The 18,218-nt window shown below is 38.1% G+C and overlaps 1 protein-coding gene across 3 annotated transcripts in view; it reads right to left on the bottom strand.

The window, feature by feature from the left end:
* The window catches only part of ACVR2A (activin A receptor type 2A), an 83,766-nt gene extending 65,767 nt beyond the window's left edge, over positions 1 to 17,999 (bottom strand). For 2 of the 3 annotated variants that reach the window (XR_004482497.2, XM_033425317.2), the window contains exon 1: positions 17,196 to 17,999. Coding sequence is in view for 2 of the 3 variants with exons in the window: in XM_033425317.2 (XP_033281208.1) it covers positions 17,196 to 17,250 (55 nt within the window). In the remaining variant the exon portion in view is untranslated. The remainder of the gene's footprint in view (positions 1 to 17,195) is intronic. The other variant, XM_033425316.2, reaches the window with a different exon arrangement.
* Between the last annotated feature and the right edge of the window lie 219 nt (positions 18,000 to 18,218).

Genomic DNA, 18,218 nt, shown 5'->3' with positions numbered 1-18,218 from the left:
CCCCATATCTCCTCCCTCTTGCATCTCCCTCCCTCCCACCCCTCTAGGTGGTCGCTAACTGAGCTGATCTCCCTGTGCTATGCAGCTGCTTCCCACTAGCTATCTATTTTACATTTGGTAGTGTATATATGTCCATGCCACTCTCTCACTTTCTCCCAGCTTACCCTTCCCCCTCCCCATGTCCTCAAGTCCATTCTCTAGTAGGTCTTTGGCTTTATTCCCGTCTTGCCCCTAGGTTCTTATCACCATTTTTTTGTTTGTTTTTTAGATTCCATATATATGTGTTAGCATACGGTCTTTGTTTTTCTCTTTCTGACTTACTTCACTCTGTATGACAGACTCTAGGTCCATCCACCTCACTACAAATAACTCAGTTTCGCTCCCTTTTGTCTTTATCTCACTTTGGAAAAAAGATTTTGAGGTACTCTCATTTGTGAATATATTGATACTACTGAATGATGCACTACTCCACTCTATAGTTTTCTGAAAGGATCTCCCCATATTTCTATATAAAACAATACCACCAAATTACATAACTGGAAATGTTAGTGCAGTCGTCCTTGGGTATCCAAGGGAGATTGATTCCAGGACACCTTCCCCACCCCTCCCAGGGATACCAAAACCAGAGGATGTTCAAATCCCTTCTATAAAATGATGCAGTATTTGCATATAACCTGTACATTCTCATGCATACTTTAAATCATCTCTAGACTACTCATAATACCTCATGCAATGTAAATGCTATGAAAATAGTTGCCAATGTGCAGCAAATGTGGCACTTTCTGGAATTTTTTCCCCAAATATTTCTGATCCCCAATTGGTTGAATCCATGGATGGGGAACCCAGGGAGAGCCAACTGTATTCTTCCCTGGATACCAGCTGCTGTTTTAGAATTAAACCAGAGTCCAATAAATATATAAATAAATGTAAATGTTGTAAATAAAACAAACAGTACTGTATCCTAAACAAAACAGCATGGCCATCTGCCAAAGATCAGTTTCTCACTAAATATACATTAGCAACTATTTTTTTAAAGCCTTTTTTTTTTTAAGAGCAGTTTTAGGTTCACAATAAAATTTAAAGGAAGATGCAGAAATTTCCCATATACCCCCCTGACCCCACACATGCATAGCCTCCCTCATTATCAACATCACTCACCAGAGTGTTACATTTGTTACCGAAGACCAACCTACACTGATACATCAGAATTACCCAAATTCCATGGTTTACCTTAGGGTTCACTTTTGGTGATGTACATTCTATGGGTTCAGACAAATGTATAATGACATATACCCATCACTATAAAATCACACAGAGTATTTTTACTGCCCTAAAAATACTGTTCTCTGCCTATTCATCCCTTTTCTCCCACCCGATCCCTGGCAACCACTGATCATTTTACTGTCTCCATAATTTTTCCTTTTCCAGATGTCATATAGTTGTAATCATACAGTATGTAGCCTTTTCAGACTGGCTCTTAGTAATATGCATTTAAGGTTCCTCCATGTTTTCTCATGACTTGACAGCTCATTTCTTTTTAGTGCTGAAAAAATATATAATTGTCTGGAGGTACCACAGTTTATTTATCGATTAACCTACTGAAGAACATTTTGGTTCTTCCAAGTTTTGGCAATTAGGAATAAAGCTGCTATAAACATCTGTGTATAGGTTTCTGTGTGAAAATGTTTTCAATTCCTTTGAGTAAATACGAAAAAGCATGATTGCTGGATCATATGGTAAGAGGATTTTTAGTTTTGTAAGAAACCACCAAACTGTCTTCCAAAGTAGCTATACCATTTTGCATTCCCACCAGAAATGAATGAGAGTTCCTGTTGTTCCACATCCTTGCTAGCAGTTGGTGGTGTCAGTGTTCCAGATTTTGGCCATTCTAATAGGTGTGTAGTGGTACCTAGTTGTTTTAACTTGCATTTCCCTGATGACATATGATGTAGAGCATCTTTTCATATGCTTATTTACCATCTGCATATCTTCTTTGGTGAGGTATCTGAGCTATCTTTGGCCCATTTTTTAATCGGGTTGTTCATTTTCTTCTTGTTGAGTCTTAAGAGTTCTTTGTTTATTTTGGATAACAATCCTTTATCAAATATTGCAAATATTTTCTCCCAGTCTGTGTTTTATCTTTCAAGTAATATTTTTATTGAGTTATTCAGAATGCCTACTACATGCCAGATATCATTCAATGCACTTTAGATATGTTAACTCACTTACACTTTATAACAACTGTATAAAGTAAGTACCATTATTATTTCCATTTTCCAGATGAGAGAGGTTAAATAACTTGCCCTGGGTCACAGAGACAGAAAATAATGGAGCCAAGATATATCACCAGCCACTCTGGCTCCAATGCTCTTAACCTACATCAAATACTAACTTAGCGCTGTAATGAATGAGCCTAAAAGAACTCCAGGTCAGCTGGAAGACAGACACATTCGCGAGCAATTATAATACAGAACATGGTAAGCAGTACCATAGGGGTAAGAGATTGGGCTAAAAGATATTAAGTCCAAGTCTTCAGATATTACTAGTTGAAACGTTTTCTATATGAATTAGTAATTCCCATTGCAAAATCAAGAATCTCAACTCAGCTTGATAAAGATAAACACATTTTACAAGTATCTGTCATCTTTCCATTCAATTAACCAGGTATCTGCTATCATTTCATTACTTTTCTAGTTAAGAACAACAGCCTTCCTATCAGTCTACTTCTTCCCAAGACAGTTCCAAATCAAGTTAGAAATCAGAATCAGCATCAATTTGTTTTCACCATACTTGCTAACTTAATACATAAGAGAAAGAGATGTCTTAAACATTGATTCTGATTTTTAAGTACCTAAAATGGGTAACTAAGTCTAGACTAACCAAGTATTGCTTAAGAGAGGCTTTCCTTTAATAACTAAAAAAGAACTATTTTCAGTTAGCATATCAAAGGTACAAGTCTCCAAAGCCAAGACTTCGGCTTATATCACAATTAATAGCAGGCCCTTTTCTACCTACACCCACTTATACACTGCCACTTGGGAACCGCCAATTCATCTGGGTGGCCAGGTGGCCCAGCTACTTGGGTTTCCCTCCTCATTCTCCTTTCAGCTAAAGACAAGATTATATTACTCTTCCTCACTAAACCTCATCCTCAAACCCTTCCTTGCTGTTTCTAGTATGAATTAACAGTCCATGTTGGTGGTGAGGTATGAAGGAGCAGGGATAGTAGTACAGAAGAGAAATAAGAAAAATTAAAGGTAAAATGACAGAGCCCCTTCTTTTCTAATACATCATGTCATTCTTCATATAGAGTTCCTAACCATTTTCTTCCAGTGGCCCTGTCCTAATACTTAAGCCAATGTCTCAAGAAATCTGGTGAGCTGCCACCAATTGGGATGTTTTTCATCCTCTGAAACACAATGGAAGTCATACATGGCTTCTTTCCCTACAGGGGAAATAACATGGTATAAAGTATCAAGCACATATTCTGTTTTTTTTTTTTTTTTTTTTTTTGCGGTACGCAGCCCTCTCACTGTTGTGGCCTCTCCCGTTGCGGAGCACAGGCTCCGGACGCGCAGGCTCAGTGGCCATGGCTCACGGGCCCAGCCGCTCTGCGGCATGTGGGATCCCCCCGGACCGGGGCACGAACCCGTGTCCCCTGCATTGGCAGGCAGACTCTCAACCACTGCGCCACCAGGGAAGCCCAAGCACATATTCTTAAATAAGGTAAGAATCTGTTTGAATCTCAATTATGATGCTTATTAGCTGTATGACCCTGTTTTCTCACCTGTAAAACAGGTTAACTACCTCATAAGGTAACTCTTTACCAGAAACACACTGTCCCAAGTGGTCAAGAGGCTTCCTTTATATTTTTCATTTGGCTCTCATATGCAGTAAGAGGGGAAAAAAGATCTCAGGATCTCAAGACCTCAAACCCTTAGAACCACAGGCTTTCAAACATTCTGACTACAAATCACAGTAAGAAATACATTTTTCACTGTGACCCAGTACATGTATTCATACAATCACACACATAACTGAGGTTTCACAAAACAGTACTACCCCTACTGTGTGTGATTCATCCTGATATCTTCTATTTTCTTTCATTCTTCTCTCCCCACCACCTTTCTCCTCCCTAATCACATACACAAAGCGCTTTTTAGTCCTGTCACCATACCACCCTATTGAAGCCCCAGGGAGCAGGGTACTTGAAATGAGAGAGCAGGGAAGAAGGAAATTCTGAGAGTGCTGGGGAGAGTCTGTTTCTTCTGGTCTCAGAAGGAATACTAAATCCATTTTCCCTCAGACACAGTGTTATTCCTAGGGATAAAGCTGTATTGCTGGAATACAGAACACAAGGTAAAACAGGCTTGTAGATTGGTCTGGGAACGTAACCAACACAGATGACGATCATCCTATAAGAAAATGCTTCCCAGGTTCCAAACAAAGTTTTTGGAAAATAATATATTTATTTCTAAGTTGGGGGAGGGTGCTACTTATACAATGCAGTATGCCAGGGGTTGGTAAACTATTGCCTATGGGTCAAATCCAGTTTGCAGCTGTACAGATGCTGAACAATGGTTTTTACATTTTCAAATGGTTGAAAAAAAGAATATACTATTTTGTGACACATGAAAATTATATGAAATTCAAATTCCAGTATCTATAAATAAAGTTTTATTGGAACGCAGTCACACTGACTCATTTACGTATTGTCTATGACTGCTTTTGTGTTACAACTGGCAGAGCTGAGTAGCTCCAAAAGAGACTGACTAAAATATTTACTATCTGGCCCTTTACAAAAAAGTCTGTGGACTCTATCCTAAGCACTTGAAAGCATTCAATATTCATTCACAAATATTTGTTGAGCACCTATTACGTGTCAAACACTGGGGAAACTACAGTGCATAAGTCAGATATGGTCCCCCTCATAAGTATTAATGGAAGGCAAGTGGGAAAAAAAGTTTGGAGGAATAAGAAACAGTTGATTTGTTTGTAGGAGCTATGGGTCACTGTAAGGAATAGACATTCTTCTAAGATTTTATATTCAGTTGTTCACAGAATTAATTCCTTTATTCACAGGGTAAAGATAAATGTCTACTGATGAAGAATCACAAATTCGGAATTAAAAGTGTTATTACAGTTCACTTGAACCTCTCCTATTGCTCTCCTTGAAAAAAAATCATTTATTACAAATATTTTGAATAACATTATGAAGTTTTAAAAGCTTCATATATATGTATGTGTGTGTATACATATACACACACATATATGAGTGTGCTTATGTCTGTGCATGCAGTCTTTGATCCTCACTGTAATCTTGTGAGGCAGTATTATAAACTCCATTTTACAGATGAATAAACTATAGAATTTTCTCAAGTTCACATGGTATATCACACCATGGTAAAGAAAGGCCCAACACAAAAATTTTCTCCCTACAGAATGTTTGTTGTTTCTACTATACCTGCCTCCAAACTGCATAATTAACTACTTTCACTGAATTTGAAATGAAGGACCTACTGCTATTTGTTTGTTTTTGAGAAAACCATTCTTTGCAAGCAACAGCTACGCTTGTACCAACAAGATTAGCTTCTACTTCTGTAACTAGTCCTTGCTGGGTAACCACATGTTCCAAAGGTAGAAAATTCTATAATCTTGTAACAGACTAGGCTCATCTACTCTTATGCTCTCTTAGTGAACCGATTTCTTTCCATATCATGGAAATAAGACTAGATATTAATTATAAAACTCCTGCTTAATCAGGGTTGCTAAATATATGTTGCTAGACTAAGAATTACAAATCTTGATGTAGGGCTATTCTTGGGCTACAGCGGTGAAAGATCTGTAGATAAAAGACCAAAACTACCCTTCACTGATTCAAAAAGAAAAAATATGTAACAATATTCTTCTCTGACCCTAAGCTTTTAATTTTATTTCATTCTTCAGTTTGAGTAGTTTATTCTTCATAAAAATGATTCTGACAGAGATAGTTAATTTAGAAAACAGTACCTGATAGTTTGTTAGGTCCTCTCAGCAGTTAAACCCTACTAATTTAATTGCTTCTCTTATTTCTAGCCCTCTCAGCTAATAGGCAATCTCTATTTACATTTTAACAAACAATTAAATTAGCAATTAATTTCCTAATTCAACACCCAAACTGGTATTATGTATCTCTAAAGAACTAAAGAACAGAATATTTTAAAAGGTTACCTGGAAAGATTTACTATGCAATATTTATAGAGAATAAAAGGATGGTCATTTAGAAAGGGATTTTATTCTTCTTCTGAATGCCTACTAATCAAATTGCTTTACTATCACCATGCTCATCTTGAATAATTAATATCTTGCAACTGCCCTTACTCATTTTTTATCATTTCCTTTTAGCTTTGACTTCTCATTTCTCCCCAAACCATTTTAAAATGTACTTACAGAAGTTAATTTCAACTCTTAGCTTAAAAAAAAAAAAAAAAAAAAATTAGCAAATTCTACTCACTAATCTTGTATGTATGAAACTCCACTACCAAGTAGCACAAAGCCTAGCAACCAGTTCTTCTTCTAGAACTACTTTAAGGTCATAATAAATAAAATGGCCTGTAATATTTACAGGGTGAAGCTAGACTTCTTTACAGAAGAAGATGGCTAACCAAAGACGGGCAGTTAGGTTTACCTACTTCCAAAATGAAAGAAACTAAATGAAACCAAGTGAAAAGAGGCAGCCACTATTATATTGCTAAATTCAGTAAAGTTTAACAGTCTCTTCTGGCTTTATCTCTGTGTAATAATGCAGTTTTTCCCTAGTCAAAGATGATGCTGCTGAACTTCTGCCAATATAGTTGATTTCCCTGTGCCAAGCACCACCTCCCCCTCCCACTAACAGTAGAGGCTTGAAATCTTTCAGATAAAAATATTCAAGCTAACTACTTAACAGAGGCGATAGCCCTGAGTAAAAATAATAGCCTACAGTATTAACTATTTATCCTTTCAGCCTTTATTGTAAGACCTTGATAACCCGTAAAGATATCAAATTCCTAAGAATTAAGATACAAAATATGCTGAGTTTTCTGCTTCTAAATCTTCAGCCATATCAACAATACCGTATATTACATGTTAAAACAATAAAGAGGTAACATTATTTTTTTTAAAATAGGCATTTGAAAAGAAGTAAAGCCAAAGTTTCAAAGAGAAATAGGAATGGTTAGTAAGAATATAAATTAGCAGGTGCATGGAATCTAAAGATAGGCATTTGCCACAAAAATTCAATAACCTCTGGTCTGTGTTTTCTCTCTGAGTTTTTTTTTTTTTTTTTGAGACGCTGTATTCAGTTCTCACATGCACAATAAGCTATCCATTTTTCTTAAGTAATAATAAGTATGGGAAAAAATGGGGTAACTAGTAAAATAAGACTGGTAAGTGTAGGCAAGTTCTAGAATACAAAGCTAGAAAGGATCTTAGAGAGTCTCTCTAGCTTAGGAAGACATAACAGTCTCCTAACTGGTCTCACCTCCTCACTCCTACACACCTCCAATATATTTTCCGGATAGCTGCCAGTGATCTTAACACATAACCCAGGTCAAGCTCCTCCTTAAAGCTCTTTGCTTTCCATTGCCCTTTGGATTTTATTCTCTTTCCCAGCGTAGATCAAAAGCCCTGCAGGATCTTGTCCCTATCTATCTCTCCAGTCCCATCCTTGCACTCATTTCTTCAGGCAGCCAGCCAAATATTTACTGAGCTTCTACTCTGTGCCAGAAACCGTGCCATGACCTGGGGGTACTGTGATGAATAAGTGAGAAACTCTCTCTCACAGAATTTACGCTCTAGTAGTGGAAAGAACAGATGATAAATAGGTAGATAAATAAACTGAATAATTAGAGACTGTGATAGGTGATGTGAGGCAAATAAAGAGTTACCCTCTCAGAACCCTGTCAGAGCACATATGACAATTTGTAATTATTTTATTCATTTGACTACTTACTTTATGACTGTAAGCTCTGTGAGGGCATTATCATGTCTGTCTTGTTCACTGCTACATCCCAACCACCTAGCAGTACCCCTAGCATGTAGTTCAATATTTATTTGTTAAATAAATGAATACTTATTTCATCCTCTTTAAGTTAGTGATGAGTAAAGTCTTCATGGTTACCAAGGTCAAAGAAGAGTCAGTAGGAAAGCAGGAATTTAAATGAGAGACTCTTAAGTTTTAATCCAAAATATTATACCACATTCAAAATATTGACCTCAAAACTCCACTGATCATGTTTACGAAGCTTGTGGCTGGTAGCTGGTACTGGTACCCCCAAACTGACTTGAGAATCTTTCAAGATTTTACATGAAAAGTTTTAAAACACTTAAGGTTTAGGTGAAATTTCTTATGAGAAATACTTTAAATTCCAACAAATACATAAAGATGAAGGTTTAATGCCAATGTTTCCTTTTCACGCATGCTAGAACAATGAGACCTTAAAGAACTCTTTGTAAAAGAACTATGATAGCTGAATGTTCTAGATGTTTCCTGGCACCTACTTGGCAGCGTTATTGATATTTTCTTTGGCTGAATCATTTAGTCAGAATATTATTTCATATTAACTTATAAGTAATTTACGAGCAAATTTTTAAAGCCTCCCAACAACTGAATCTGTATTTTTAAATGTTTTACATATTACGTTTTTAAAGATAGGTTAAAAACTGACATGTATGTAAGATCTACTATGAACCAGCTACTGTGTTATGTGGCATATTATTTCATTTACTACATCTTGGTTTACAAATTTAAAAAATTAATCTCAGCACTTTAGAAATTTGCCAACATCTGATAACTTGCCCATGCCTCTTCCTCTTGAAATAATGCCTTGGAACAAGCTTGATTTACAATATATCATAAAGATGTGAAGACCAACAGATTTTTCCCAGTAGAGGTCTCATTTCTATAAAATATAGTTAGTAATCATAAGTAGGAAAAAAATCCTTTCTCAAAAGCTTTAGATAAGATAGGCTTATTACTATGATATGTAAAGACGATTCATTTTAAAAAGGCAAGCCCCCCCTACATGAGTCCTCCTAATAATTATCTCATTGCTTTACATTTATTTTTCTTCAGCAACATTAGAGAATATAATGATTTCCAATATGATTACAGCTACTGATAGTCAGCCAAAGAAAAAAATACTTTTATCTAGTCCAAAAGAATGGTATTGAAAAGGTTTAGGATTCAGGTCTGAATCACATATACCAACTTCAGAAAAGTTTCTAAAACTACTTTTATAAAACAGTATAATTTACTGTGAAGAAAATGCCTCACATAGATTTCAAAGAATATAATCTGAATGACCAGTATGAGCAATCACTGCAATTACTGGAATCTGACCATTATTTAAACACAAACAACACACTGAGCTACTAGAGCTTAGAATTAACTCAACCTCACAATGGAGACATATACACCGTACAGTGTATGTGTGTTAAAGAATATTATATGCTCTCACGTTTTTTATGAACTCTTATTTTCCCAAATCTATGTTTATATTTTCATTCATGCTTATATTCTAAATTCATCTCTGTCTGTAGAATTTCTTTAGTTATGAAAGTGCTTCCTATTTTCTTCTGGCTTGTTATTTCTTTACCAATTTTATTTAGTAGTGCTACCATCCTACCTTAATCTTCAAGCTGTTTTTCTATTTTATAGTCCACATACTATAAGTATTTGGGACATCTATCAGGGTCTCCATCATCCACCCGCTTACCTCCTCTTGGTTTTAATTATTTTCATCTGGATTTAACCCTCTCAACTGAGATTGTTCTACTTCAAGCAGTTATAAACATTTTTTCATCACAGAAATCTCTTCCTCAGATTTAGTCAAAAATTCCTCCATTTCAACTTGCCTTCCATCCACAGTCAAGTTTACTCACAAATGCTTTCTGTATTCCTCATCCCATTTTGTTCCTAATCCCTCATATTAAGATGAATATACTTAACCTCCTGCCAAGACATTTTTTTTTCGTATTATTGGGAGCTATCTCCTCCAACAAGCCTTTCCTAAATGAAAAAATCTGAACTGTTCCAATTACAATCTAATTTTGTTCTAGCACCTTTGTGTGTCCATAAGTCATCCAGCTAGTCCAAGAGAGATACTAGCTCAGTCAGGGTAGGTCCATGTTCTCCCTTGGGACCAGTTTTCCATATATTCTGCACCTAGGCACAAGTTCTCCTTTGCAGATTAAATAATGAGCATATTTTTCACTGCGCATATTTTTTATTGCACATATTTACATAGGCAGCTTCCTTCTCTACTCAGAGGATTGGGTCAAAAGAATAAAGCCAGTATTTTTTAGGAGTTTAGAACCCATTAGTGGGTCACTGAATTAATTAATGGGTCATAATCAAAAATTTGTTAATGAAATAGAATAAAAAAACAAACAAAAGTGTCCTGCACACAGTAAGTTCATGAAACTTCTATTTCTGATAAATACACATACACATTTATGTATATGGGAACTGAGTCAAGACAACGAGTATTTCTTATTGTGGGTTATGGTCAAAAAAGCTGAAAGCCACTGAATTTGAAGCACTCTACGATGTCTTCTAAATCTATACAATTCAAATTATATTAAAAGATTTAGTCTAAGGAACCGAGACACGGCATTAAAAAAGGGGGCAGAACTTAAGGATACTCAAAAAACAACCAGCAAAATCACTTTTTCTTAATAAAATGTCACTATTAAACTATATCCTTAGAACTATAGAATCATAAAGCTTTTAGAGTAGGAAAAAAGTTCAGAGATCATCTAATCCAAGTTTATCGCTTTAATATACAAAAGAAACTCAGGCCCAGAAATGAAAAAATGTCACTTCATTTATTCAGTAAGCATTTGCTAAGCACGTATTGTGTACCAGGTTTTAGGAGTGGGTTTGTGGATAAAGAGAAGATGTCTTCAAAGAGCTCAGAGTCTACACTGTATATATGCAAGTAAATATTTACATTAATTACTGAAATCAAGGTCATTTATAAAGAACAGAAATCAACTAACTCAATCTGGGCTGAGTGGCAGAGAACTTTTGTTTTTAAAGAGGTGGTACTTCTCAGTCTTAAACACAAGGAGTTAGCCAGGTAAAGGAGAAAGAAATAACATGTACAAAAGTACCATACTAATATACAATAAAGGAGGACACATTCAGGAAACTGAAGGTTGAGTTTGTATATCTGGCATATAGGACTCATGCTGAGGAGGAGCCACAGCAGAATACCTAGAATTTATCTGACATTTAATCTTCAAACCACTATGTGAGGTAGGCACTATTAATATCCCCATTTTGTAGATGACAAAACTGAAGCACAAAAGGTGAAGTGATCTGCCTAAGGTTAAGTTGTGAAGCGAGGATGTAAAAGCAAGAAAGTCTAACTCCAGAGCCTATACTCTTATCCTCTATACCAAGAGGTTAGAGAAAACAGGCAGGATCTAAATGAAAAAGGACCTTGTATGCCCTTCTAAGACTTCAGATTTTACGTTAAAGGTGACTCACAGTCCATGAAAGGTTTTAAGCAGGAGTGACATATTCAGACTTATTTTTTAATGAGGTCAGTCTGGCAGGTATGTGGTTGGATTGGAAGAGGAATTAGTGGCAGGGAACTTAGCTAGTCATAGCTAGAAAGATACTACAATAATTCAGGTAAGAGAAATGATAGATGAGCTGTACAGCGGCAGTGCTGGCACCAGAACCCAAGTCTACTGACCACCACAACCGCTTAAGAACCTCCCATTTTTCCCCTTAAGTCACCATACTAATAGTTTAAGAAATCCAACCTCAGGAACAACAGCACATTCCCTTTAGGCCCCTTTATTAAACAAAGCATAACCACTAGATGTGTTGCGTATATGAAAGTGACAGAACAGTTGGAGAATGACAGAAAGTCAATTGCTATCTGCAGTTTTCTCACCTTCTTGACTTCTCCTTCTCCTTCCTCTATATACTATTCCTGGAACTTTCATGTTCAATAGTCAATTTGAAATCAATGTTCTGTCTAGACATGACTATTATAACCAACCTAACAATTAAATACACCACAGAGGAAGTCTAATGTGGTCCCAGCTGTGGCAATAAATATACTCTCTGGTCTGGTCAAATTTTGGCTTAAACAGAGGTGATGAATGAATAATAATAAGAGATAGACTTTCTGAAAGCAGCAAGAGTTAAAGAAAAACAGAATATTAAAAACGGATATGAATCAGAGCAATGTAAAGTTCAAGCCATTTGTTTCCAAGAGAGTAACACCAGTCCCAAGTGTGTGTGGTATTCCAGAAACCAACAAATGAAAGAACAGTAGAAAAGACTATCTGGTCAATTCTCAAGCATTCTAAATTCAATCCCTTTAGATTTAAACCAAGGGTGAGCCCTCCTGAGCCACCCTTGAGACTAAGGAACAAGTGGGTTCCACAAACAAGCAGCCTACAGTATAGGGAGGAAAGTACAGAAGGGACAGAGAAGATAAAGAAGAGAGGAAAGTAGAAAGGGAATCACAATGAAAGGGAATGGAAGAAATGATGTTACAGAATATGGAATAAAACTGAGGCGTGCTAGTGACCTCAATATCAAATGTTGCCAACCTTAGCTAACTTACTGAGGGGCACCATGATAGTGGCAACATTAGAGAGCATGAAAAGACACATTTAAATCACAGATTTATGAGACACCAACGATGAGAAATAAGGATAATGACAAAACTAAAAAAGCAACAAAATAGTTTTAGAGTCTAAAGAGACAATTTAAAGATTACTAAAATCTCATTTGGTTTAGTTATGCTTTTACTTCTCATGAAACAATGAGTCTGATGGACACAAAAGGTGAAAATGTCAGTTAGTACCAGAGATATGTCTGGGGAGATGTGTTACAAAGAAAGTATGAGACTTACTTGTATACTTTTCTGTGGGAGCAATTTCAGAATTTTTCCTTTCTATTGGTTAGTGCTACTTATTTTAAGTATTTCACTGTAATTCTTATCCTGGCTGGCTGGGTAACTTCCTTAAAACCAGAGTTCAAAACAAGGTAAACACTTTTTAATTATGGTCAAATTTTAACCCCAAAAAGGACAAGGGTCTGCAATAGATCACAGAATATTACTTAGCGGTATAGCCTAAATGAGTCTAATGGTAACCAAAACCCAGATAATGATTCTCAAAAAAATTATGTAATTAAGAAATTACTTTAAAAGTTTCTTAAAATTAAGGTTTGCTAGGTAAAGGAAATACTCTTAAAAAAAAAAAAAAACTCAAGGTGTAAATTCAGTTTTTCCATTCAGGTAAAATATAATAGTGAAAATATTTCTTCCATACGAAACTTACGAAATTTTCAGATACCATATTAATCTCTCTCTCTCCCTCTCCCTCCCTCCTCCTTCTCCTTCCTTCCCTCCCCCCCCCCACCCCCGGTCCACACACACCTGCTGCCAGCACATCACTCACAGTAATTTCAATAAGGATAAAAGGAAATATTCTTAAAGATGATCATTATTGCAAAGAAACTACTGAATCAAAACAAATATAATTAAACTTGATACCTTGACCAATCATTTATCATATCCATTAATATGCAGTCTTCATAAGTACTCCATTATAACAAGTGACTGGAGAAAGTTTATTCAAAACAGTCAACAAAATATTTTTATTAAAGCATAATAGGATGAAATAATGTGTATACCTATAGCCTATTTTTCTAATCATTCTAATTTTACAAGCTAATGAAAACTCTCAATACAAGGTCAGCTGGAGATCATCAATACCATGTACCTGTAAAATTTAGATGATTAACTGTGTGAGGGGGAGCAGAGACCTTTTACTAACACACTAATGCTTTTTAAAATTAAGAGTTTAGAATAGGGCTTCTCAACCTGAACACTATTGACATTCTGAGCCAGATAATTCTTTGTTGTGGAAGGCTGTCCTGTGCATTATAGGATGATTAGCCAGCATCCCATCCTCTATCCACTAGATACCAGTAGCACACCCTCCCCTCCTCCCACACAATTGTGACAACCGAATACATCTCTAAATGGCCCCTGGGGGAGAGCTGCAGGGCTGGGGAGCAAAAGTCACCCAAGCTTGAGAACTACTGTCTTATCATAAACAGAAAAAAATGAATTGAGGGAGAGGGTGTTGTTTTGTTTTTCTTCTGGTCTTAATGTTCCAAGATATTATATTTGAATTTGATCACGGATTATATTTGAGAGATTCTGCCTTTGAAAACAAAGCATGTAATATCTATCACTTGTTAGTCAAAGTTCAGAAGAGTCCCAGAAGATTCACTGTACTGCCAATGACCCCTCAACCACACATACACACACATCCGTGCACACATACACACACAGTACTGCCTAGCTGAACTGAAGAAAATGCACAAAATTACTGTATTTGCATTTCTTATTTCATCAAATATATGGACCAGACTGTTCCAGTTCCCACAGAAACCAAGAGAATTCTCAACTTATCCAATGCAACTCAAATACAATAGCTGCATCACTCTAGATATGATAAACCTAAGTCCTAGAGCAAATATTAAACTCATCCTCACATTTTAACAAATTTGGAGGATGATACAAACTAATCATAATGCTTTAAAAACAAAACAACTAAGAAGTAGATTGGTGTTTTGAAACAGAACCTGAGGAAGGATAAGAGTAATGAAAAAATTCAAAATCAAAGGGAATGTGAAGGCATTTCAGCATGAGGGAAAAACTCAAAAATGTTTCCCCCAGAATGAGAGGAGTGAATTATACACTTAGCCATATCCCAGAGGAATAGTCTACATAATCAGTCTCCAGTATACATACCATGGGATGGAAAATGAAAAATCAAAGTCCACAAAATACTAAAAAAAACAGTAAACATCCATCCTAAACATCTGAAATAAAACTGCTCTTTACTACGGTTCTTCACCTGATTTTTAAAACAATCAAATACCCATAAACAAAAAAAATTACAACTTCAGAAATTTTTTAATTCTCATAAAAATAGCCATTCTCATGCTTCCAGCAGGTCAGATTACATATTTCATAGAAAAATCAATTCGGAAAAAAAAACATAAAAAATTCTTTTTTAGAGTGCATTTGATGCATAACAAAAGCCCTTCAAAAAAATCAGATACTGTAATAAAAATCTTCATGTATAAATATGGATGAAAGTCTTTAAGATTTATTTCAATTATCTTCAACAGAATTATATTTTAGTTCAACTAGGATTGTTTATTTTTTTAAAAAAAGATGCAATGATACTTAGTTTAATGTAAGTGCAATATCTATGTGCTCTCCAGCAACAAAATTACTTTATTTCAAAATTTTAGCTATTAACCTCCTGACTCAGTGAAAATAATCCTACAAGAAACTAATGCTCAATTCTTTTTATTCCCAAGCCAAGCAGAGGAAGCTGTAAGATTTGTAGCGACAGCCTTCTTTTCCAGAAGTAATACCTTGAGACTGCTCAAGAATAGCCTCCTTCACCAATTAGTGTGACTCAGGTGGGTCTGGGAGGGAATAATGTCCACAATTCTTTGGTCAGTGGCCATGATGCCCCTCCTCCTCAAGGGCAGAAGATCAGAAAAAGGGATGAGAACAAGAGGAGTTCACCAACCAGAACATATAGGGCCAGAGGAGGAAGAGTACTACAGGAAAAATTAAAACTACATGGTTAAGTTATGTCACAAAAGCAAGAGGTTTAATGTTATCCAGTATTCATTCATTTCAGAGACACCATTGTTTATCTTCCTCCCCAAACCGTGCACAAAAAGAACTGTCAGCCTGCCTTAAGCATGTTCATTCTTCCATTTAAACAGACATGATTCTGTTGGTTAATCTCTGGCAATGATCGCCATTTCACAACACATTCAGCCCACCCGGAACTGATCAATACCACTACAGACATAAGACTAGACTTTATCCATTTATTAACCACAAGGAAATGTACCATTCAGCAAAATTCTATACATTACAAAAGATTCTATTAAAAAGGGGGGCAGGGAGGATGGGTGGACACGGACACACACACACACAAATACACACACCACAGAGGTACACAAAGAAAAGACTACCACCCTCTAATTTCCCTGTGGCAAACGAGATAAAGACATGGCCACAAACCTGTCAATTCGTTGTCCCCCTATAATTCTATCTCACAACCTAGTAACTGAATATTGAATTTTATGATAAATAGATCCACTGCCACTTTAAAATTGTTTCTTCTATCAAACTAACTCTCCTCTTAGGTACATTTGCACACCTCTGAGCTAGATGCTGTATTCATTTACAGAATTTCAAATACAAAAGACTAGTTTTCCAACCACTGGTTGCAACCACAGAACGTTCTCACAAAATCAAAATTTCAAATATAAATGGGCCAGATTATTCTTCCAACCCTGGAAGACTACAGTGTATTTGGCAGTGTGAACAATTTCAAATGGGCTGTTCTAAACCGAAAACAATGCTTCAATACAACGCGTTTAAAATAAGTATTCCGTAGGTAAGCAAAAATCTCTGCCAGAAAAGAGCACATAAATGGTGGTTGAAAGCCAGCACATTACCAACACACAGCGGCATACCTCTTCTGCACTGGGTTATTGCTAATACTCCAACAACAACAACTACAACTATTTTTAACACTGCTGGACACTGAAGTTGAAGAAAACGTGAGGGGAGACCCAGATGAAATTGCTGATATAATGCATTGTTTCTCACGGTCAAAATTAAGTAGCAGCTGACTTTGATCTCTGTTGTGATAGTCACTGAAGCACTAATTAAAAGACGTTAAAACACAAACAACAACAACAAAAAAAAAACACCCTTATTTTGGAGGATGCCACACTAAAGGACATTTTGGAATACGCCTTTAGGGTCTCAAACCTTTGCATAAATTGTCACTTGTGGTATTTGCGGCTTAATTGCAACCCAACCAGCGCTGTCATCCAGTGTTACGGCCACAAACCATGACTTTCTCACTTCCACAACAACAGAGCAGTCACTCTTACCAACCTAACTCAAAACGAGGAAAATTCATGGAGATTTCCATATCATAATCAGCCCTGGGGGGCGGCCGCCGAGGGGCTCGGGGTGGGGGGAAACCTCCCCAGGCTCCGCTGAAGCTCGTCGACCCGACAACAACCGCAGCCGCCAGCAGCGGCAGCGGCAGCAGCCCCGCCGCGCCGCGCTCCATGCACCTACCTGAAGAACAAGAGATAAGAAAGACGGCAAACGCCAACTTTGCAGCAGCTCCCATTTTCCCGAGGCGCCGGGGAAGCCGTAGGAAGTTCTCGCTAGATATCCAGTTCCCTGGGTCTTCCTCGGAAACAAACCTCCTGGTGTAAAATCAACCGTCATAAAACATATTCGGAAGCCCCGACCAAAAAAGCGTTCACGGGGTCAAAAAAAGAGGGAAAAAAATGAAAAATAAAAACAGCGAGCACAACAATTAAAAAAAAAAATGCACCACGGGGGAAAAACCGCCACACACAAGCACAACACACAAAACCAAACAACGAAAAGCCAACAACAACAAAAGCGGGTTTAAATCACTGTCAAAATCACTGTCAGCTCCGCTCGCCTCTCGGGTCTCTCGGAACAAAACGCCAGGCTGAGGCGACGAAGAGGCGGCGGCTGCGGCGTCCGCTGCCGCCCGGACAGTCCGGGAACCGAGCTGGGTCCGACGTCCGGACCGACCTTCAGCCCGGACACCCAAAGTCCCCCGGACCACTGGCGGTTGAGCTCGCGGCGGTGGCGGCCGAGGCGGCGGCGGCGGCGCGGGGAAGGAGAGGCGAGCGGCGGCGGCAGCGCAGGCGGCGGCCAAGTTCTGGTCCAGGCTCTGGCTCCAGCTCCAGGCTCCGGGCTCGGCCGCGTTTTCGGTTCCCTGGCCTCCGCCGGCCCCGCCCCCTAAACTTCCGGTTCCGGCCCGAAGCTGGAAGCCAGGCACCGCGGAGGAACGCTCCGCAGCGGCGGCGGCTGCGGCGGTGGCAGCGGCGGCCGGGCGCAGCGCGCGTGCCGGGCCGGGAGCGCGAGGAGATTGTCGGGGAAGCAAGGCGGGAGCGGGGGAGGGGTGAGAGAGCGAGGGCGGGGCCGGCAGGAGGGCGAGGAGGCGGGGCGGGCGGAGGCTCGATACCGCGAGGCCTCGTGGTTCGGCCTGCTTGGCCTGCTGGGCGGTGGGGCTACAGTGGGTGGCAAGTAAATGCTGTTGGGGTCTCGAGTGCCCGG

This window comes from Orcinus orca, chromosome 7, assembly GCF_937001465.1.
Source record: "Orcinus orca chromosome 7, mOrcOrc1.1, whole genome shotgun sequence".
In the NCBI taxonomy this organism is placed as follows: domain Eukaryota; kingdom Metazoa; phylum Chordata; class Mammalia; order Artiodactyla; family Delphinidae; genus Orcinus; species Orcinus orca.
Note: the sequence above shows the minus strand (reverse complement) of the source record. Positions and strands in the feature narration are given on the sequence as shown.